The 22,323-nt window shown below is 38.4% G+C and overlaps 3 protein-coding genes across 3 annotated transcripts; 1 reads left to right on the top strand and 2 right to left on the bottom strand.

Annotated features, from left to right (window-relative positions):
• Positions 1 to 458: 458 nt before the first annotated feature.
• Positions 459 to 5,680, bottom strand: myl6 (myosin, light chain 6, alkali, smooth muscle and non-muscle). Its single transcript, XM_047348724.1, has 6 exons — positions 5,551 to 5,680; positions 5,342 to 5,369; positions 2,757 to 2,900; positions 2,337 to 2,510; positions 2,094 to 2,171; positions 459 to 835 (listed from the first exon to the last, which is right to left on the bottom strand). Exons 1-6 carry the CDS (start codon positions 5,551 to 5,553, stop codon positions 807 to 809), a joined length of 456 nt encoding a protein of 151 aa, XP_047204680.1. The 5' UTR covers positions 5,554 to 5,680; the 3' UTR covers positions 459 to 806.
• Positions 5,681 to 8,257: 2,577 nt separating this feature from the next.
• tsfm (Ts translation elongation factor, mitochondrial) lies at positions 8,258 to 13,064 on the bottom strand. The gene is made up of 6 exons (XM_047348088.1): positions 12,722 to 13,064; positions 12,369 to 12,521; positions 12,155 to 12,283; positions 11,953 to 12,075; positions 11,222 to 11,303; positions 8,258 to 8,777 (listed from the first exon to the last, which is right to left on the bottom strand). Exons 1-6 carry the CDS (start codon positions 12,767 to 12,769, stop codon positions 8,392 to 8,394), a joined length of 921 nt encoding a protein of 306 aa, XP_047204044.1. The 5' UTR covers positions 12,770 to 13,064; the 3' UTR covers positions 8,258 to 8,391.
• Positions 13,065 to 13,844: 780 nt separating this feature from the next.
• endou (endonuclease, polyU-specific) lies at positions 13,845 to 22,099 on the top strand. Its single transcript, XM_047346338.1, has 9 exons — positions 13,845 to 13,884; positions 14,729 to 14,803; positions 14,916 to 15,038; positions 18,629 to 18,791; positions 18,910 to 19,115; positions 19,570 to 19,683; positions 19,760 to 19,866; positions 19,956 to 20,098; positions 21,890 to 22,099. The coding sequence occupies exons 2-9, from the start codon at positions 14,746 to 14,748 to the stop codon at positions 22,002 to 22,004; spliced, it is 1,029 nt and encodes a 342-aa protein (XP_047202294.1). The 5' UTR covers positions 13,845 to 13,884; positions 14,729 to 14,745; the 3' UTR covers positions 22,005 to 22,099.
• Positions 22,100 to 22,323: the final 224 nt, after the last annotated feature.

The raw sequence follows: 22,323 nt of genomic DNA, 5'->3' as shown, positions 1-22,323 counted from the left end.
TCGCTGAGTGACCTTTCAGCCCACGCTGGAACAGGAATTGTTTCACTGTGACTAGTAATGAGCTAGAATGAACTTTAGCCAGTTGTTCTGCAGTTGGTACACACATTTCACACCACACTTTAATCTCTGGATCCAGACTTGTAGAGGTCCTCAGCCCTCTTCCTATTACATTGGTTTAATTATTTGAATTTGTATTATTATGCCACAAGAAAGCAGTGCATTTAAAGTAAGATACATCAACATCTTTGCCTCAATTTACCTGTGGAATCCAGTTCAGTCCAAATTCAACTATAGTTTTATCCAGTTCAACAAAAATCTATACACCATCTTCTGTTTTCTTCCATCAAGCATTCTTGGAAACTTTATGATCTCGATATTCTGCCAACATTTCATCAATGGAATCCATTGATGAAATGTTTAATCAACTTCAATACCTATATAAAGACATGGAGGCTAAATAAAACTTTGTAAACAAGTTTATTCAATATTTATTAATGTAACATGTCACATTATCATATCCATCCAAAAGACAAGACAGCAAGCCAGAGGATGACTGCCAGAAATGACGAAGGTAACCCTACAAGCGGAGATGTTCCACTGATTGTGCCTGCAAACACGAACAGTTTTTAGGAATATGAGATGAGAAGAGTTTTCACATCAGACAGAAAAGGCATGTAAAAAAAAAAGTTCAACAGTAACAAAACAACATGGTTAGAGGTAGAATGACATGGATGGAGGGGCAAGACAAGACTAACAGCACAGAAAATAGTCAGGAATAAAATTAAAGATGGAAGTGTTTGAAGTCCTTAACCACTCATCACCATCCTGACAAGTTCTGCAAAGAGAAAAAAACAAACTTGGCATTAGTATGTCAGATAAGTGCAAAAACACACTTCTAGCACTATCACTCAGGAGAGATGAAAGCTCTCTCCACCAAAAAAAGAACTAAAAAGTCAGACAATCCAAGACTTTGTTTCAAATACAAAACCAACCATGGAAAAGAAAAGAAAACAAAGATTCTGCTGTGATCTTTGGTGTTTCAACGAATCTGGCCGTAAACAGCTTATAGTCAGAGGTGAGGAGTATGGTTGGGTAGTCAGTTTTCCTTTCCTAAACCCTTTCCCTTGTTGGTAAATTAGATTTTACTTTAGCTTGATGGCTGAGAACAAATTAGAGATGAATAAGGAGTTGGTATCAAAAAGCAACATTTGGATGAACTGCCTTTACCCCGAGCCATGGGGTCGTTCTGCTGCTCTAACAATACAGATGTACAAAAACAAGTCCGCAAAAGTGCTTTGAACACTTGTTCAACTGGAATCATTTCAAATGATATGTAAAACAAGCTATGTTTGTAAAATTTTATTTAAAATAATTATTGTCCTCTAACATATCTTTCAAACCTTCAACATAGGCATCTGCCTGCTTCTCTGTAATTTGATTATATTACATAGACCAACCGCACTGAATGCCTTCATACTCAACAAAAAAATGACTTTCTGTATTTATAATGTTTTCCCTTTTCATGTTTTGGCATCTCTGAGATCATGAGCATCTCTGAGAACCTGACCTCCAGCTCAACAGTGTTTGGCAACAGTGAGAAAATATTTTTTGAGTTTCCTTAAATGTAAATTTCATCAAGCAACATGGGATAAATCTAAATCTGTGAAATAACTACTTTTTTTTACCATCCCTTCCTGTTTTCAATAGTTGATTTCCTATTTATTTTTTTTTATTTTTTTTTCTTACAATCTCTTTTGTGGGGTGGGGTTTTGTTGTGGTGTATCGTTTGGAAAATAGTTAAAGAAAAAAAAATCATTACATAAAAAAAAAAAAAAAAAGGAAACTTGCCCTCATATTTTTACTCACATGAAACCCAATGGGTTTGACTGTAAAAACATACTCAAACATCACTTTGAGAATTGGGGCAACCAATAATAGTTGGGCTGGGTTATCTCCTTTGTTTAAGTTTGGAAAGCCTGGTTAACAATTGCTTCAGGAGATACTAAACACAGTGAAACGTTTTGGTTTATGAACGTGTCCCCGTTTAGTACCCTCGATGCATTCTCTTCATTTCTTGCTCTATCCTGATTTACCTTCATAATTAATGCAGCCATTGGCATCTTCATGTCCCACTAAAAGTGTCTCCACTTCTTCTTCTGTCATTTTTTCACCTGAAACACAAAAATAAAATTCACATCGAGAGACATTAAAGCAAAACTCTCTCTTCGATTTAAAACATAACAGCATTATTTTGCATACCTGAAAGTGTTGATCCAAACAGACATCTGAGCTGTAAAAAAAAAGGTCAGGCAGACCTTTTATTGCGCAGGCCTTACCTAAAGTGGTGAGGACATGACGCAGCTCTGCCCCCATCACTGTGCCGTTTCCCTCCTTGTCAAAGACACGCAGGCCTTCAACAATATCTTCAAAAGAGCCCTGGTCCTTGTTCTTAGCGATGGCGTGAAACATGGGCAGGAACTGCTCAAAATCCAACAACTTGTGGTTCATCTCTGTAGGAGGTAAACGAGAACGCAGGAGGAAATCTTTTATATTCCAGAGATGTAACACAAAACTTTTTTTTTTATAAGTCATCTGGTAAAATTAACAAGTTATAGTCTGGCCCAAAAAAAAAAGGAAACAAATAAGTAAAATCATCCACAAGTTCCAAAAGTCTGAGGGAGTGCCAGTTAATTACCAAAACCAACATGAGAGGTTACAACTTCCTCTTTGTGTGACTGGTGAAATTAGACGCTTGCCTTCCATTTTGGGGTTCCCGAGCACTTTGAGCACCTCGGCGTTGACTGGGTTCTGTCCCAGGGCTCGCATCACATCGCCACACTGGCTGTAGGTGATTTTCCCGTCACCCGTCCGGTCAAACAACAGGAAGGCCTCCTTAAACTCTTAAAAGTGAGTAAAAGACAGAAGTTTGTAACTGACAAACTGCCCAGACACAGGTTAATGAGAGCATAACATTCAAATGGCTCCAAGGGCCACAGATAAGTTATTGAACAAACTTCAATTCATAATTTGCCTGAAGTTAACACATCCAGTTAGTGCATATCCATAGAAGGAGCAGGACAGACACTGCTGGACAGATAGGTCATATCCCTTGTGTCATATCAGAGCTAAAAAGCAAATAAGCTGTACAGAGATGATGTCCCTAAAAAAATTCCAAGTAAATTTCCTGTTTTGATAGAAGCCTTGTGTCTGGTCCTTTTTAACGATTTGGAAGGAGTAGAAACTTTAGGAGTCAGTTTTGATCCATAGTGATGTGTAAAAAAAAAATTCTACAATTACACCAAGAAGCATCTATTTAATGGCAGTTCTGCAAGTCCACATCTATGAACAAGTTTTGGAAGTTATTCTGCTCTACAGCTTTGGGTGGCAGCTCAAAACTGGCTGTATTTACCTTCAATACTAACAACTGGGTTAAGAGTAAAACCATTCATTCTTTATACAACTGATCCTGTATTCATGTGAGAGTTTGGTAATCAGACATTCAATGAAGTATACCTCTGTTGGACATATCAATTAGCAATTCCTTTGGCTGGTCTTAACTGTGACGAACTGGTTAGCTGTCCAGCAGGCGCCCCGCCTCTCACCCATTTAGTGAGAAGAAAATAAAAACGCATGGTTCTGGTCTATGCACTTACAGACTAAGGTTGTGAAAGGTTCTCTGTTTAGATGCATGTAATAATTTCTGTCTGAATTTTCAGAGTTCGGCCAGTCGATCACCAATCACAAACGACCAAGGGAAAACTGTCCATTTCTGAGCTCTGAGATATTTATTGGTGCATCTCTAGAAGGTAAGGTAAGGTAAGGTTATTTATAAAGCGCTTTTCAGCAACGAGACACTCAAAGCGCTGTACATACAATTACAATACAATCACAAAGCAAATAAACACAGATACAGACACAGAAAAACAAATCAAATGATAAAATCAAACAACAGAGGTAATTTAAAAAAGTAAAATAAAATAAAATAAAGAGAATAGAATGATGGGCAAGAAAATGAAAGGAAAATTGGACTGAAAACGCAACTAATCATGCCTAGATGGCACAATCAAAGGCCACTCTAAACAGTCAGTCATTTTCTACTGCTTATTCCATAGTGGGTCGCGGGAGAGCTGGTGCCTATCTCCAGCAGTCTAAACAAATACGTTTTTAATCTTGATTTAAAGCAACATAGGTTTCGGCACTTTTACAGTTTTCTGGGAGTTTATTCCAGATTAGTGGAGCATAAGAACTAAAAGCTGTTTCTCCATGTTTGGTTCTGGTTCTGGGTACGCAGAGTAGATTTGAGTGAGATGACCTGAGAGGTCTGGCTGGTTGGTACACTGACAAGAAGTCTGTAATGTATTTTGGTGCTAAGCCATTCAGTGATTTATATACTAACAGAAAAAAAGAAAACAAGCAAGCAGGGAGCTTAGGAGAAAAGCCTCTGAGCAGGCAGAGAGGCAGAAGCTAGACATGCATTTTTATCCTAATTTTACATTTTAACTAAATTAACCCAGGAAAACAAATACGAGCATAATACGTTTTAGTTTCACAACAGGATGTTCTCTATAAATGCTTTTACAGTAAATAAAAAAATAGTATATTCTATAGTAATAAATGTGCCTTTATTGATGAATAAAGGGCTATTACAAGTCAATTAACTTGCATTTATTGTAAAAATAGACAAAAACAAAATATTCATAACAGAACATTTGCTTAATTGCTTTTTTGCAATATCTAAATGAATAAAATAACAAACTATGCCATTTTTTTAAAGTTTTGTTTGGACATATATTACAGAATTTCAGCCAAAATGATACAACAGTCTAATTTTTTACACTACATGCATTATCTTGGTATCATTTAAAAGGGACTTTAATGCTCTTGCAAAATAAATATTTTTCTCTCTATACACACCAAATTACACGGGCTCGTTGGACTTCAGCATTACCCTATAACTTGTTGACCTGCTCCAACACCCAGCTATGAACAACACGCTTTTCTCTATTGTTGACGCCACACCAGTGACTGTTTTACACCGTGATGCACACACACTGCACTGCTTAACACAAATATCTCCCCACTCCCATGCAAAAACCACACAGTTCATCAGCAAATTGTGAGTATGGCAGTGGCAAACCTTAAAAACAACACGGGATTTTAAAGGTCTGTTCCATCATCGTTTAACTTCGGGGTTCCAGCAGTTTGTAGGGAAACAGTCGAGCTACAGGGTCAGGATTTATAAAACCGTTTCAAATCTGCGCTGCATCACGTTAAATTATACAACTAGTGTTTTTTTTACCAAACCAATAAAATCAAAAGGTATTTATAAATATGAACTCACCCAGGATCTGGTCTTCCGTGAAGTCAGACTGGTTGAGGTAGATTTCAGACAGGCGAGACAACACAGTATAAAGCGTTAAAACCAGAGAGTGAAGTAGGCTACCATTAGCTAACCCGCTTTAGATTTGCTCCACGTTTAACAACCTTTCACCGTGAATTTACCAAATTATATGCTTTAACATACGAGTCTGGAAGGAAATCTTTACTCACCATGTTTTAGTTTTTGGTGTTTATGTGACACGGCCAGCCGAGGATATGAGTCTGCACCGAGCTAATCGGACAGCGGCAGCTAACCAGTTTGGTAGATACGCCCCTCTTGTGACGTCACGTTGCTCAAACCAAATTAGCCAATCACCAGCAAGGTTTTCAAAACAGCATTTGTCACATATTTTGTAGGTTTAAACAGCTGCTGCAATCTCTGGGCAAAGATTGTATGAGGCACATATTTTCATCCCACACCTTATATTTGGTGCATCACTGACCTACCTTGACTCACGTCTAAACTTAAGTTTATACCACCCTTTGAAGCTTCTGGGAAGGCTGTCCACAAGGTCTAGGAGCATGTTCATGGGAATGTTTGACCATTCTTCCAGAAGCGCATTTGTGATGTTGGACGAGAAGGCCTGGCTCTGAGTCTCCACTAATTCATTCCAAAAGTGTTCTGTCAGGTTGAGGTCATGACTTCATCAGAATCAGAATCAGAACCAGCTTTATTGCCAAGTTCGTACATACAAACAAGGAATTTGCCTCCGGTACACTTTGCTCTTTTGTTCTGTTTTTGCATTACAGAATATACAAATTTACAATTTACAATGTACAATATACACATATCTAATAGAAAAGGTGCATTTGCAACATCTGTATGCTGTTGTTTTGTACTTTATTGAATGTTCATCAGAGAAACAGCCTGGGGGAAGAAACTGTCTCTGTGCCGGCTGGTTTTAGTGAACAGTGCTCTGTAACGGCGGCCTGAAGGTAAAACTCTAAACAGTTTATGTGCAGGGTGTGTGGGGTCTGCAGAGATTTTGGCAGCTCTTTTCTTGACCCTAGACCTGTATAAGTCCTGGATGGAGGGAAGGTCAGCCCTGATTATTCTCTTTGCAGTCCTGATTATTCGTTGCAGTCTGGACCTGTCCTGTTTTGAGGATGAGCCAAACCACACTGAGATGGATGAAGACAGGACAGATTGAATGATGGCAGTGTAGAAGATGACCAACAGCTCCTGTGGAAGGTTGAACTTCTTGAGTTGCCTCAGGCAGTACAGTCTCTGCTGGGCCTTCTTCCGAACAGTGTCTATGTGTGAAGACCATCTCAGGTCCTCAGAGATGGTGGTTCCTAAGAACCTGAAGTGGTCCACGGCCGATACAGTGTTGTTGAGGATGGTGAGGGGGTATATGGGGGTGGTGTTCTCCGAAGGTCCACCACCATTTCCACAGTCTTGAGTGGGTTCAGTTCAAGGTAGTTCTGACCGCAGTATGGACCTTGTATTGGGAACAATCTCCAAACTATTCCCATAAAGTTTAGAGCATAGGATTGTCCAAAGCCTCTTGGCATGCTGAAGCATTCAGGGGTCCTTTCACTAGAACTAAAGGGCCAAGTTCAGCTCCTGAAAAACAACCCCACAGCATAATCCTCCCTCCACCAAACTTTACGCTTGGCACAGTCAGACAAGTAGTCAGACAAGTATCATTCTTATGGCAACTGCTTAACCCAGACTCATACATCAGATTGCTAAGAGTATTCACTGAACTACCTTGACTCACATATAAACTTCAGTGACAAACCATTCTTAATCCATAGGATTCAATATGAAGCTGGTCCACCTTGTGCAGCTGTAACAGCCTTAACTCTTCTGGGAAGGCTGTCCACAAGGTTAAGGAATGTCAGTCATTTTCTATACAGCTTCTTCCATAGTGGGTCGCAGGGAAGTTGGTGCCTATCTCCAGCAGTCTGTGGGCGGGGTACACCCTGGACAGGTCGCCAGTCCATCGCAGCGCAACACACAAACAACCAAGCACACACTCATTCACACACCTAAACTTATTTCTTGCTAATTTTGTGAGATAGTAATTTTGGGTTTTCATGAGCAGTATGCCAAAATCATCCGTATTAAGACAATAAAAGACCTGAAATATTTCAGTTAGTGTGCAATGAATCTAAAATATATGAATGTTAAATTTTCATCATGACATTATGGAAAATAATGAACTTAATCAAAATATGCTAATATTTTGAGAAGGACCTGTACATTTGTGAGGTCATAGGCTGATGTTGGTCAAGAGAGCCTGCCTCTATCTCCACTGAAATGTATCCCAGAGGTGTTCTGCCAGGTTGAGGTCATGACTCATACATCAGATTGCCAGATGGAGAATGCGCCTCCACTGCTTGAGTCCAGGTACGTACTTTACACCACTTAGATGCAGCTGCCCAGCCATGGAAACCCATTCCATGAAGCTCCTTACGCATTGTTCTTGAGCTAATCTGAAGGCCACATTGGAGGTCCGTAGAACGTGACGCTGCAGAAAGTTGGCAACCTCTGCGCACTATGCACCCGCTCAGTTTACATGGCCTACTACTTTATGGCTGAGTTGATGTCGTTTTTAATCGCTTCCAATTTATTATACCACAAATGTTGGAAGAAACAGTCTGCGTGCCTAGGAGCTTGAGTTTATCCACTTGATTTCAATTATAGTAATAGATAGGGTTAGGTCAATTTCTTTATAGTTTGCTAGTAAATTAGCTCATAGCAGTTCTCAAGAACAAACAGCTAAGACATTGAAAATTGCCCTTCCCCCCCAACAGATTGTCTTGTTTTTCAGTCTCTATAGAAGAAATCTGTGTGAATCTTATAAAGCGTTCGCTCAGAAGAGCATATTTTACATTTTCAATTCACAAATTAACATTCGGAAAGCAGACACAAGTTTCTTGTTACATTTTTAATCCAAATTTACACCATTCTGCTATCACATTCATAATACCACTCTGAGTCTTTCTCTTGCATTTCTTTGCTGTACATGGGAAAAGCAGAAATGTTTTGGGATTTCTTCTTTCTCATTCCCCTAGAGTCTCTCCACACTGAAATCGGACAAAGTCCAACACTCGAGCCTGCTGACCCTTGAGGAATTGCGCCACGGTCCTACTGGGGTCTGCCAGAAAGGTCTGAGGCAGCAGCCGTGTCTCAGATTCACCACAAGGCAGGTCATCCATGTTGCCTAGAGACAAAGGGTCCTCCCCCACTATGTGCTGTCCAAGTTTACGACCTAAAGTATCTCGCTCTCCATCCTTTCCACCCTGGAAAATGACCAGAGCACCGTAGCGGCCCATTGACACCTTGGTCTGGCTGATGATATTGCCATGCACATATGAGCCTATGTGCCACTCAGCAGGGACCCCCAGAGTCACCGCTCGCTTCAGAGACATGTTTTCACCAAGGCGACCTAGGAAGAAGAGAAGATATCTATTTAATTAGTGCTAATATTACTGAGATCATTAAATATTTAGGAGGTTGAGTTGCTGGTGTTCTTCTGATCATTGTAATCCTGCATAACCCAAGTGAGCTTGAGCTTAAGGTCACAAACTGACACTCCATTATTTTCTGATAAAGGACAGAATTCATGGTTTAATCAAGTACAGCCAATTGTCTAGGTCCTAAACCAGAATTTATTTAGATCGTGGCATGATGTGATGAGTCTTGAAATCTTTTAGCCAACTTCAGGGGTGTCCAAGGTCAGGCCTCCTGGATATTTTAGATGTTTCCCTGCTTTAACACACCCGATTCTGGTGATTGTAGTTCAGCAAAAGCCTGGTAAACAATCATCAATGGAAACCTGGTGTGCTGAAGCAGGGAAACATCTAAAACATGCAGGACACCAGCCCTCGAGGACAGACTTTGGACACCCTTGGCCTACTTCATGTTAGCATAGGATCTCAAAAATGATTTCTTGATTCTACAGATTTGACGATAATCGGGTCTGGTTTTGGCTGTTGAAATTAAACTCTTTCAAAGAAAATCTGGTTAACCACAATTAATTCATGATTTATTATTTTTCACGTAAACCTGGTTCTTTTGTGCAGCTTTGCCATAATAAATTAGGTCATCGTTTGAAAACTACATGTTGTAATTCCTCAAGAAATAATTGTCTGATATTATTTGTTTGATGATCTGAAACATGTAAAAACAGAAGAAATCTGAAAAGGGGCAAATACTATTTTTCAGCACTGCACATAGAAATGGTGTGATCATAAATAGCTGCCTGAAGCTGCCATTACAACCCCCCCCCCCCCCCAAAAGGTATCATATGGTTCTGAAACGTATTGTGAAAAACAGAACGTTACAATGCAGAACAAAATGTATCAGAGCTTTACAGAACTGACACAAATACAAAAAAGTATGAGCATTTGGTAGAAATGACAGCCAGGGGTTTTGTACAGTACTTGTAAATAGTCAATGTTCTGTCTGAAGTAGGCCTCAGCCAGCTCTCTCAGTCTGAGTAAGTAGTGATGATTCAAGACAGATGAGCTAAGCCTTTCACTGTTCAAACCAGTTTTTATTTATACAAAAAGGGCCAAAATAGCAAAGATTTTACAGCATTTTGTTAACTAAATAAAAAATGCCATATTTTATTCCATTTAACATTTGCAGCACATGGATATTTACCCTGTTACTACACATTCTTAACTGCAGAATTATAGTTTTACATCATTTTGTGACATTTGATTTTGCATCCTGGACCATTTCCCATAGGCCTTCCCAGAAGACTGACTAAAACATCTGGCCTGCAAGGTTGAGGCAGAAACGGCACTTTTTGGTCTTTATTCAGCCCTTCTTCAATGCTAAGGAGGAGCATACAGGTTCAACTGATGTGGCAGATGGGAGAAGTCCGGTGTCTGCTAAGCTGAGTAAGAACTGAGCTTCTAGAAGATAGTAGCAGTTTTGAAACAACAGAATTGGGAAGATATTCACAGTAGAGAAAACATTGGGAGAGTTTGTGAACGAGGACGTTCTTATTGAGTGAAATCTGCTGAGGGGACGACACTGGTGAGTTGTCCACACTGACACTTTATCTCAGTAAAAAAATTGCTGTAAATTATTTCACTACATAAAATGTCGGGTTAGATTTGTTGCATCAATATTCTGATTACATTTTGGAGCGAGCTGTGCTTCATTATTATTCAGTCCTTTTGAGTGGGATAACCATTTTAATCTTCATTTAATTGGTGTTTGCTACAGTGTTTTGAGTCTTGTTTAGGACCCTTAAAAGCTTTTATTTTAGTAATTTTACGGTTAATTCATACCATTTATTGTATTTTGCTTTCTTTACTTCTATATTGATTTTACTATTTGAATAAATCAGGGGTGAGCAAACTTTACAGTTCAAAATGTATTTTGAACTGTTTAGTGCTCAGAGAGTACTGGGCACCATCCTTAAACATCCTCTAAAGGTTCTTACACGACTTCCATTGTTTCAGTTTCCCAGTTTAAACTTTCCAAATTTTTCTTTTCAAGAATAATTGGTTCTTTTGCATTTACAATAAATGCTTAGACTGATCAGACTTTTCTAATCTGTCTGCTCCAGAGAAAAAAAAAAACAATTGACTGTGCACAGAGATAAAGAACAAGGAATACAATCTGTGAAGCCAAGCAGAACATTTTTCTATTTAATTTATGGTCTTAATAACACAATTAGAGCAGTTTTCAATTATATACGTAAAGTTGGCAACATTATGTTACCGCTTACAGCATGAATGAATTTAAGTCATCGGCAAAGTCTGAAGTAACACCAGCACAGAAAGTCAAGACCACAATGATTTCCTTTTATGTAAAATGTTCTGCTTTTAAATCAGGCAGCTTATCTCTGTGGTGGGAAATAAATATACCAACCTATTGTGAGAGCCACGTGGTCAGCTAATGAAGATCCTTCTGCCATCGTGAGTTTATTCAACTCGTCACCAACCAGAACACTCTGAAAATACATGTTCATCATTAGAAAATGTAGTACAAACAAAACATGGAGGGGGGGGGGGGGGGGGGGGGGGACCAGAATATGTCACATTTTTGACTGAATGTTACCCTTAGAACTTCTTCCATGTTTTCACATGTCACATCAACAAACTAATCTATTTTATACTGGTTTCTGTGAAACGCCAACACAAAGCAGCGCATCACTGTGAAGTGGAAAGAAAATGTTTCATGTTTTTTTTTGTTTTAGATTTTTATTTGCAAAAAAATAAATAAATAAATAAAACCAGGCATGTTTTGCCTTCTACCTCACAATTATGCACTACTTTGCTTTGGTCTTTTAGAGAAATCCAAACAAAATACATTAACGGTTCTAGCTGTGTGATAAAATGTGGAAACATTAAATTGCAAGGCACTGGACAGGTTTAGCACATTTGCGTGTTTACTTGATCATCTGGAATGTTGCAGTATACGACCATAAAAAGTTCAATAGAAGCTCTCATCAGCTCGTCAAAACAAACGAATTGAGGAGCAGCACAAGAAATAAAAAGCCCTTTTAAATAATAAATAGTTAACAGAACTGAACTGATTCCCCACATCACTAAAGGCAGGGACTACACGTGTGTAATAAATCTTTAATGGCCCATCTTTACCTTTACATATCCTGTCTGGCTTTGATTCTTATTCTGATGATGAGCCAATGTGGCCAACGTCACATCCTTCACCAGCTGCTGGAACTTCTCATTACGGGCAACAAAGTCTGTCTCACAATTCACCTGTAAGTGGACAAGAACTAAAGCATAAACTCTAACAAACAGGCGATCAAGTGTGCTGAGAGATCCCTGCAGTCCTTACCTCCACCATCGCTGCAGTTTGATTCCCCACTAACAGGCCAATCAGACCCTCTTTGGCTTTTCGACCCTCCAGCTTACTGGCTTTTGCCCAGCCTTCTTTCTGGGCCTGCTCATGCAACCAGCTTTCAGCCTGAAAGTTCAGCATCAAAAGCACTGTCACATATTATCCCTTCACCAGCCAGTGAGAGGAAAAAAAACACACCAGACAATCATACCTGTGCTATGTCATTCTCAAACTTCTCCAGGGCTTTCTTGCAGTTAATGAAGGTGTAGCCCGTGTTTTTCCTCAGTTTCATCAGCAGGGCTTTATCTGCAGCCAGCAGCTGAAATCCTGAGTGCAAACACAACACAGGCTGGCCGATGCTGACCTGAACCACAGAGAGGACAAATATTACTATTCTATTTTTAGCCTTGATAATAATCACAAGGAAATAAAAAGTAGTATCAGTAAAAATAACCCACTGAAACTGACCTAGGAGAAGTCAGGAAGGCAACAGTCTACCATGTAAAACAAAAGCTCTTAAAACTGCTCAAGCTTCAAGTGAAATTAAAAGGTTTATTTGCTTACCTTTACGGCTTCTCTTGTGGCCATTCTGAATGTAAAAGCTAACGACATGATTAAAGCTAGAAAACAGAACTATCTTATGAAAGCTCAAAATGTCATTGAAATCCACGCTGTGGAAGGAAGGAAGCCCAACGAGGACAAAAAGCTTTAGGTTAAAGACTAGTACTTTTAGTCGACGCCATCTACAGGATTGGAGGACACGTTTACCAGAAAACTGCTCCTAACCTACTGAAGAAATACTGTTATGGATGTGGCCTTTTCTAATCATCTCTTTGCTGCCCTAATTAAACATATCTGCCCTTGTTGCTTATCTGCCGCACCGCTCACCGCTGCACATTTATACACCATAACCACTGATCACATAAAATGCAACTCATAGTCAAGGATAAACTGATACAAGAGGATGACAACCTTTAGGAGGGTTAAGAACAGGCAAACAGGTCCTTCTCAAAATATTAGCATATTGTGATAAAGTTCATTATTTTCCATAATGTCATGATGAAAATTTAACATTCATATATTTTAGATTCATTGCACACTAACTGAAATATTTCAGGTCTTTTATTGTCTTAATACGGATGATTTTAGCATACAGCTCATGAAAACCCCAAATTCCTATCTCACAAAATTAGCATATCATTAAAAGGGTCTCTAAACGAGCTATGAACCTAATCATCTGAATCAACGAGTTAACTCTAAACACCTGCAAAAGATTCCTGAGGCCTTTAAAACTCCCAGCCTGGTTCATCACTCAAAACCCCAATCATGGGTAAGACTGCCGACCTGACTGCTGTCCAGAAGGCCACTATTGACACAGAAAGAAATTTCTGAACGAATAGGCTGTTCCCAGAGTGCTGTATCAAGGCACCTCAGTGGGAAGTCTGTGGGAAGGAAAAAGTGTGGCAGAAAACGCTGCACAACGAGAAGAGGTGACCGGACCCTGAGGAAGATTGTGGAGAAGGGCTGATTCCAGACCTTGGGGGACCTGCGGAAGCAGTGGACTGAGTCTGGAGTAGAAACATCCAGAGCCACCGTGCACAGGCGTGTGCAGGAAATGGGCTACAGGTGCCGCATTCCCCAGGTCAAGCCACTTTTGAACCAGAAACAGCGGCAGAAGCGCCTGACCTGGGCTACAGAGAAGCAGCACTGGACTGTTGCTCAGTAAGGTAAGGTTACTGATAATTACTGATAATAATAATACTAAATAAAATGTGTTATTTAAAATGAATTAGATTTTCTTTTTCTTTTAAACATGAAACTGTAAGACTAATTCAGTGTGTGCAGCTTATACTAAATGGAATTTTGTGGACATTTGTGCAAATATGTTTTATTATGTCAACATTATCTAATGTTCCACTGATCTGAAACCCTGTGAGAGGAATATGTTTGCTTCATGGTGTTTACACATCCAATGAGCACGTAATCTCAAAGTGATCAGGGACCTTGCACTAACAACTCCTTGTTTTCACGTTGTATAGACCCTGAGAAGTAAAACATCTGATCAAATTTATTTGATAAAAATAGAAAAGAGCTCAGGTCGGATATTGTTTTAAGCTCTATTTCGTACTCAGTACTGTCACAAGATGGTTGATCGATAATTTAAATAATTATTTAACCAAAACGTTTTTGAAGTCCAGTCCCAATCATTAATAAACTAATAACTTTATCTGACTGTATGTTGCTGCATCATAGACAGGTGTACATTTTCACACAGGAGACAAATATTGGATTTTACATATTTACTTTTTTAACATATCAAACCTTTGTCTTAAACTTTTTTGTATTGTTTAAAATACAGCAACAATCCAAACAATCTACACAATGCCATGAAGGCAAAGTATGCAGTGAAAATGGCTCATCAGAAAAAAGTTTTTAGACTTCAGTTATCACAATCATGTCCAAATTGATACGATTGGGATTGGGTTGAGTTTGTGTGGCTCCCTCCGGATTGGCTGAAACAAACTGCTATAAAAAGATGGGCATGGTAAGAGCTGGGTCACCTTGTTTTAGGTATCTGCTGATCCAAGATGAAGATCGCTGCCATCCTTCACCTTTGCATGACCCTCTTCCACCAGGGATACAGCAGTAAGACACTTTTCTTCTTTCAATAAACACAGCACAACTTCATAATAAACCTCTTAAAAAGGTATAATGTGAGTGCACCGTCATGATGAAAATGTTTCTGTTGTGTTTTCAGACAACCTGGCCTCATGTCAGGGTCGTTGTGGGTATGGAACTGACAGTGGTTACCCCTGTCAGTGCAACACCGCGTGTGAGAGGTACAATGACTGCTGTTCCGACTATTTTACACTATGCAAAGGTAAATAACAAAACCAAGTACAATTTTATAAAATACAACAATATTGCTGTAAGAACATGTAAACACTTATGCAAACCTTTTCTCTATTCCCATATGCAGCCACATCTTGTAATGGCAGATGTGGTGAAAGCTACAACTCTCAGAATCCCTGTCACTGCAACTCTCTGTGCTCCCACTTTCCACTTCACATTATCTCATTGGCCGTTAGCCAATTAATAGTTTGTTTATGTTAGTCCTTTCATGAGATATTTTTTGACACCTGCAAAGTTTCACATGGGGGAAGCTTAATGTATCACTGCATTTAAACAAACCATTGCACCCTAACTAAATATATTCACTACTGGTCAAAAGTTTTAGATTTAACGGTTTTCTTTATATTTATTGTACGTAGATTTTCACAGAAGGCATCAAAACTGTGAATGAACACATATGGAATTATGTAGCAAACAAAAAATTGTAAAAAACTTTAAATATGTTTTATATTTTATATTCCTTAAAGTAGCTGCCCTTTGCTGTGATGACTGAAACATTACATTTTATAAATAAATATTTGATATATACATACAAATGTATATATAATATATATTTTACAGTCTAATAACTAATAACATATCTGTAATTAAGGGAATTTATCAGTATAGTTTTGGGTACATATCTCACCTTAAGTTAGTTCAATATAAAAAAGTATGTTTTTTTAAAATCATTATTGTGCAATAATGATTTTAAAAAAACATACAGCAGATTTTTTCTGAAAATATTTAAAAAAGGGGTTGCCACGTCAATCCAAAACAAGAAGCTTTTCATTTATATTTAGCTGTCACCAAACATAGTTGGGTGGTTCATGTGCATTTCAAAGGGGCACATTATAAGGGGCAATAAATAAATATTGCAACTTGACTTTCCCTTTCTCAAATTCACACAAAATGCCCGCTGACTGTCAGGCCAGTTGGGGTGGACTGACGCATTACTTGGGGGAGCATTCCTCCCTTGGCCCTCCCTTGGTGGTGCCACTGCACAAATGTGTAATTGACCTGTCACCTTTTTTTACTCAGGCTTGCAAGTTATTATTTAGAAACACTTTGAAGATGTTTGGTCACTGTGCATTGATTTTAATAAACATAATTTTAATTAATGTTACCATTATTTAGTTTTAAACTAATATTAAAATGTTTGAAAAGCCTGAAGTGTTCCAAAGAATAAGGCAGTACAGTTTTTGCATATTTTCATCTCACTCACACCAGTAGCAGCAGAGTTGCTGCATCTTTAGGCAGACATTATGAGTTTTGTCAAGTAGACAAAATCTACTTTGTTACTGTAGGTCCAATATATCTACACAAGAGATTTTTTATACTATCTGTTCAGTATGCTTTATGTCTTTGTTGAATTGTATAGTGATACATTTCCGACTCAGTAAAAATGGAAGCATATGGTATGGGAGGATAGATCCCTTTTTGCTCAGTCTCTTCATGTATGCATGATTAATGTATACAAATGACCAAATTCAGTCAATAAAATCTAAACATTACAGTTCTCATGTCTGAAAAGGGCTTTGCAGCAGACAAACTTGAAATCATCTATTACTACTCTACATAACAATTTTATAGCTCAGAACCGAAATGGTGTGCTGGGAATCAACTGTTTAAAAAAATAAATCTAAACTGTGGGAAATGTCAAATATATAAATAAAAATATGCAACTTTCCTTTTGCTGCAGCCAGAGCCACATCTTGTAATGGCAGGTGTGGTGAAAGCTATAACTCTCAGAACTCTTGCCACTGCAACTCCCTGTGTTCCCAGTACAACAACTGCTGTAACGACTATTCAGACTTCTGTGCAAGTAAAACCAATGGTGTTTCACCTTGCTGCTAAAAGCTCTTGACTGCACCACAGTATCTCTTTGGTCGCTACTCGTTCAGTTTTCTGTGAAAGTCCGTCCCTCAGTAACACCTGATTATTTTCACATGAGGTGAGCTTAACCTGTTTCCCAGCAGTTAGGGAGACATTTTTCAGCCAGAAATGTGAAAAAGAGTGTAGTAAATATTCCCCAGAACAAAAAGAAAGACCTTAAAGTGTTGTCTCCAAATATTTATGGTTCCACATAGTTTTGTTTTCACATTTACACATGTAGCTATAAATATTTTCCTAAAAGTCCTTTTGCTTTTTCTTGGAAAATGTCCAGCAGGGGTCAGTGTTTTCCTGTTTGACAGTTCTATACTTAAGCAGCTTCTATAGGACTCACTAAGGAGTGTCACTTATAATTGCCAAATCAAACACGGGCAAAAACAAAACTTCACATCAAATTCAATTTGATTTATTTTGTAGCTTACAGTGTCAAATAAAATTTAATAAAAATGAAATAAATGCTCTACAATGAGCTGCCACAAGCAAAATCTTGGTTATTATCTTATGTGGTTATTTTCAAAAGGTTGGTGTTGCAGAGGTAAAGGCAAAGAGGGATTCCTAACTCTGAAAGATATTGTAGAGAAAAAAACCTGAACAGTTTTAAAATCGTGTTTTTCTGAATAGGAAAATGTAAATTACAAAGATTTAAGATTCAACCTTCTTTGGGCTCGAATTTGACCGTTTTGGAGCAATTTTTAACTGTTTCAGCACAACAACCTTCTGATTCAAAGGCCCAAGGCCGTTTTGTGGCCTTCAACAGCAATTGAAGAATGGTACAAATTTCCATGCATTAATGCAGATTTACACTTGTTTTATTGTTAAGGGTGACATTTTCATTTATGCCAGGCCTTTCCATGAAGATGCAATATATTAAATTATTCTTAAAATAGACAATGTTAGGTACAACACAAAGTAATTGTCTTTTGTTAACCAGGCTTTTTGCTTTAATTGTTTCATCAAATACAGAACGTGAGTTACTTAAAAGCAGACTTGGAGGCCCCCATTTATTGAACTTGTCTGAATAAATTTTTTCACAGGGAAGAATGACCCATACCCTGTTTTTATTGCTATGGATAGACTAAAAGGTTTCTAGAACAAGAAAACATAACAGCGGATCCAAAATATTTAAGACACAGGTTGCCTTTCTTTTCCTAAGGCAAACAAACAAAACCTTTATTATATTTCAGATCCACAATGATTTTTCTTATAGTATTTTGTTTGACTGATCAAATAATATTGTGTTTATTTGATTGTTTTGTGGTAAAAAAAAAAATAAAGCATTTCAGAATAAAATGATTTTAGTGTTTTCAATGAAAAAAAATCTAATAGTGGTGATGATACGTTCAACATGAAGATTTTACCCCAGGTGGCAAAACGTTCTACTGTTGTATCCTTAGAAAGACAATATTTGCCCTCAAACAACACTTCCCTTAGTTTCTAAAAATGTTATATACATGTTTTTTATTTGAACCTTACAGTGACCTGTTTTGTTTTAAAGATGACCCAAATTATTTACACCCCTGGCAGATTTTGATTTAATGTAATCTTTTAATTTGACATGTCTTCTGACTGGAAGTAATATCAACACTATGGAGTCCAGGCTTGAAGCTGAAAGAGAATATGATTAAAGATTAGAGAAAGTGAGTACTTTAAGACATTATGAGTTTGTGTGTTTGTTATGTTCCACAGCTGCTTCTGGTGCTACTATCACTGATGCTGAGCTCAAGTCTCTGTCTGAGACGCTTTACACTCTGGACTCAAACAAGGCCTCAGCCTCTCAGCTGGTCATTGACCCTCAAGCCCTGGTGCCGGACTCACAGACCAGCTCCCAGTCGGATCTCTCCCCCGGGAAGTAAGAAGTTTTATGGATCACAGCAAACCCTAATTTACAGATTATTCTACTCCTGTAGAAATCCTTCTGAACATCTTTCAGTTTGAAGTGTAGCTGTTTTTGCTGTTTGTGCTTCCAGGTTGTTCAAGTCCCTGGATGAAAACACTCTGTTTTCACGCCCAACCTATGCAGCCTTGCTGAATGTTCTGGACAACTACAAGAGGATGACAGGACAGGCAGAGAGCTTCAGCTCTCAACAGATAACTGAGCAGGAGACGTTCCTCAAGGAAACTATGTTGAATACCAAGCTGGGCAGAGAGCTGTATGGTTTTCTGTACACCAAGGGTAATGAGGGGGTGTGTTTGAGTTAAGATGCCTTGTAGAATTATTCATACCCCTTAACACAGTAATTTTATTTATGGCTCTCAGGCTCCATCCAGCTTCCCACTGATTGTGACCAGCTACCCTGTCCCTGCTGAACAAAAGCATCCCTTGTGCGTGATGGTACCACTTTTGGGTACACAGGGATTGTTTAAGAGTAGCACTTACTTTCAATCAATGGAATCAAAACAACGATTCCTTTCCTTCTACTTCACAACTATGTGCACCTTGCATTGTTGTGAAATAAAATCCCACTCAAATACATTGGGATTAGTGATTATAATGTGACGAAATGTGACAAGGCTTAAGTGCTATGGATACTTTTGCTTGGCACTCTTCCTAAGTTGTTATTACATTGTGATAAAAAACATAATTACACCTCAATTTGTGAGACATTTGGTTATATTCTGTATTTCAGGTATTTATGGGTCAGAATCAGAGTTTATTGAGGACTTGAAGAATATGTGGTTTGGTCTCTATTCCCGCAACAACAACGTCTTGGACTCCAGCGGATTTGAACACATCTTTGCAGGTTTCGATGAAACAGACCTTATTTAAAAACTGCAATCACATTTAATTTGAGATTCTTAACAATACCATATTTGCAGGTGAAATCAAGGGAGGAAAGGTGTCTGGTTTCCACAACTGGATTCAGTTTTATCTTAATGAGAAAAGAGGGGTGCTTAACTACTACAGCCACAGCTTCAATGGACCTGTAAGCATCCACCACAATCAACGACGTATTAATCTAAGTTGTGCGAAATGTACTAAATAGGCGTCTTTTTCCCTTTATTTTCCATTCAGTGGTCCAATTATCCAGATGTTTTGGGGCTGCAGTTCATGTGGGATGGCTACTACAAGCAGGTGGGCTCTGCAGTGATTGGTTCCAGCCCTGAGTTTGATCTCGCCATCTACACCCTCTGCTACATTGCGCGACCTGGAAAACAGTGAGTAAATGTACTGAAATGAGAAATACAGAGCCTTACTAACATATCGGTATCCTTGACACTTTACCCCTGTTGTACAACAATTGGTCTGGTTTGGCTATGAATAACTATTAATAAGTGCCAAAGGCAATTATTAACTAAGTCAGCAATTTTAATCAAAATTACCAAGTCAGAGCATCACCAGATTATCAGGTATTAATACCCAAAGAGCTCTCAGTCTCTGTCAATTATTTTTTTATGAATACCTGCATGGTAAGGTGTGATATTATTGAACATAAGATGAAGGAGTGAATTCATGCACTGGCGTTCTCCAACAGCAAGCCCTGCACACATTTAAAGAACAAACACAAACAACATCTCTCCAAAATATAAGAGTTTGTTTAAGAACCAAGGTTTGTTTTGAGCAATTGGGAGTGAAGCCAAATTAGCTTTAAAAGCTAACAAAGAACAACAGTTGCTAGGTGTTCAAACAACCAGTTCACAATACAAAGCACATGAGTAAATAAAATACCATTTAAATAAAATATTGTTTAAAAAATAATTTACTGAATTACAAATCAATAACATTTTGGACAATTGATTCTTAATGTTGTGTTAACTAGTCATCACAGTGACTGATTGAAAGAAGTTATGGACTACCAGGTGTAAAACGTTTATGGACACAATTTGGTGGACGGATGGTAGGTGTGATAATGTGACATCTGGGATAAGCGGCTTAGCTAATGCTAAAGAAAACAGTGGCTGCCGTGCTGTTTAGCAACCTCTTTTAGTCCCACGTGTACCTTTAAGTACCACCAGTAAAAATGTTAATGTATGTACAGTATGAGTGCAGGTGGCATGCTATGGCTGATCGCCATGCGAACAGAATGAGGTGTATGATAAATAAACACAGTAGAACTAATGGTGGCTACTGTCTTAGCATTAGTAAAGGTTTAGCATTAGCAGCATGGATGATGAACACAGTTTAGAAAGTTTAAATGGACTATAGATGTGGATTTACTTTTAGGCAGGTTAAGACAGGAGATGAAGAGAAAACAGACAAGCTCATGTTACCGGGCCATCAGTGTTTAAACTGCTCATTGAAATAAAGTTTAAAGCACAATGACATAAACAATATTTAGATAGTTTTATCCTAAACTAATTTTCTCTGCCCAGACTAAACCTCTCACTGTGAACAATTCTGATGAACAGGAGAGCGAGTAGATCTGGTCTCAGTATATTGATGTGAAGACACTGTTGCAGCAATCAATTCTACTAAAGATAAATGCACGGATGACTTTTTCAAGATCCTGCAGGGACATTAGTCTTTTAATCCTGGAAATGTTCTGCAGGTAGTAGATGGCTGACTTAGCAATTGCCTTTATGTACCTCTAAAGGTTTAGGTCTCAGTCCATCACTACGCCCGATTTTGGGCCTAATCAGTGGTATCTAGATGTCATAACTAAGGCTGTGTTCAGACTCTTGATCACTTCTCCTTTGGTTCAAAAATATTACTTCAGTTTTGTTTTTATTCAACTGAAGCAAATTCAAGATGAAGGTGCAGATATCAGGATACAGTTGTTACAGCAGTCAGCAGAGTTGTTTTAGGATACGAGACAACTCAAATCACAACAATACTTTTAACTAAACTATTTTGTGTTCCCTTGTAAGTTGCACCAAGATTATCTAATAAATTGTGATGCATGGCCTCCAGTAAAAAAAAAAAACTACAAAATAAAAAAAAATCATACAAAACACAAATCTTTTTGCATGTGTTTGTTTTCTGATCGTTTTCATATCCCTCATTCTTAGGTGCCGCCTCAGTCTAGGAGGGACTGAGCTCATCATTCAAACGTACACCTGGGATAACTCTTCATATGGAAATGGAAAGAAGTATATCGCTTCGGCCTATCCTGCATCAATGTAATGTTAACAAACGAACTGATACAGAAATTAGCACAACTGTATCACCCCAGAACCATTTTACTCCTAAATGCCAAAATAAAACTAAAATAATCTGAATGTCTGATATTTTTCTGATGCCCAGTGTGTGAATAAATCCATAGTGAAGCCCTCTGGACTAGTCTAGTGCTGCATGAGAATGTAGTGCCCTCCAAGTGGTACAATCTATCTGTGCCTAATGGGGCAAAAAATGGGCGTTTACACACCCAGTAAGGGCACAAAGCTGACACCATCCCTGCAGTGGTGGGAGCATGTGCGCATTGTGCACAGTTTCTCATTGTCTT

The sequence above is a fragment of the Girardinichthys multiradiatus genome, chromosome 20 (assembly GCF_021462225.1).
Source record: "Girardinichthys multiradiatus isolate DD_20200921_A chromosome 20, DD_fGirMul_XY1, whole genome shotgun sequence".
Classification (NCBI taxonomy): Eukaryota; Metazoa; Chordata; class Actinopteri; order Cyprinodontiformes; family Goodeidae; genus Girardinichthys; species Girardinichthys multiradiatus.
This window is presented reverse-complemented; position numbering and strand designations above follow the sequence as displayed.

What these genes read in the sequence shown, in the direction of transcription:
- myl6 (XM_047348724.1), bottom strand. An exon ending in CACGGAAGACCAGATCCTGG is followed by an intron (nt 2,901 to 5,341) that starts GTGAGTTCATAT and finishes CTCACTTTTAAG; the next exon opens with AGTTTAAGGAGGCCTTCCTG. An exon ending in CGGGAACCCCAAAATGGAAG is followed by an intron (nt 2,511 to 2,756) that starts GCAAGCGTCTAA and finishes TACCTCCTACAG; the next exon opens with AGATGAACCACAAGTTGTTG.
- tsfm (XM_047348088.1), bottom strand. Translation starts at nt 12,769, where the DNA reads ATGTCGTTAGCTTTTACATTCAGAATGGCCACAAGAGAAGCCGTAAAG. An exon ending in CCACAAGAGAAGCCGTAAAG is followed by an intron (nt 12,522 to 12,721) that starts GTAAGCAAATAA and finishes TCTGTGGTTCAG; the next exon opens with GTCAGCATCGGCCAGCCTGT. An exon ending in AAACTGCAGCGATGGTGGAG is followed by an intron (nt 12,076 to 12,154) that starts GTAAGGACTGCA and finishes GTCCACTTACAG; the next exon opens with GTGAATTGTGAGACAGACTT.
- endou (XM_047346338.1), top strand. Translation starts at nt 14,746, where the DNA reads ATGAAGATCGCTGCCATCCTTCACCTTTGCATGACCCTCTTCCACCAG. An exon ending in CTATTTTACACTATGCAAAG is followed by an intron (nt 15,039 to 18,628) that starts GTAAATAACAAA and finishes TATGTTCCACAG; the next exon opens with CTGCTTCTGGTGCTACTATC. An exon ending in GCCACAGCTTCAATGGACCT is followed by an intron (nt 19,867 to 19,955) that starts GTAAGCATCCAC and finishes TTTTCCATTCAG; the next exon opens with TGGTCCAATTATCCAGATGT.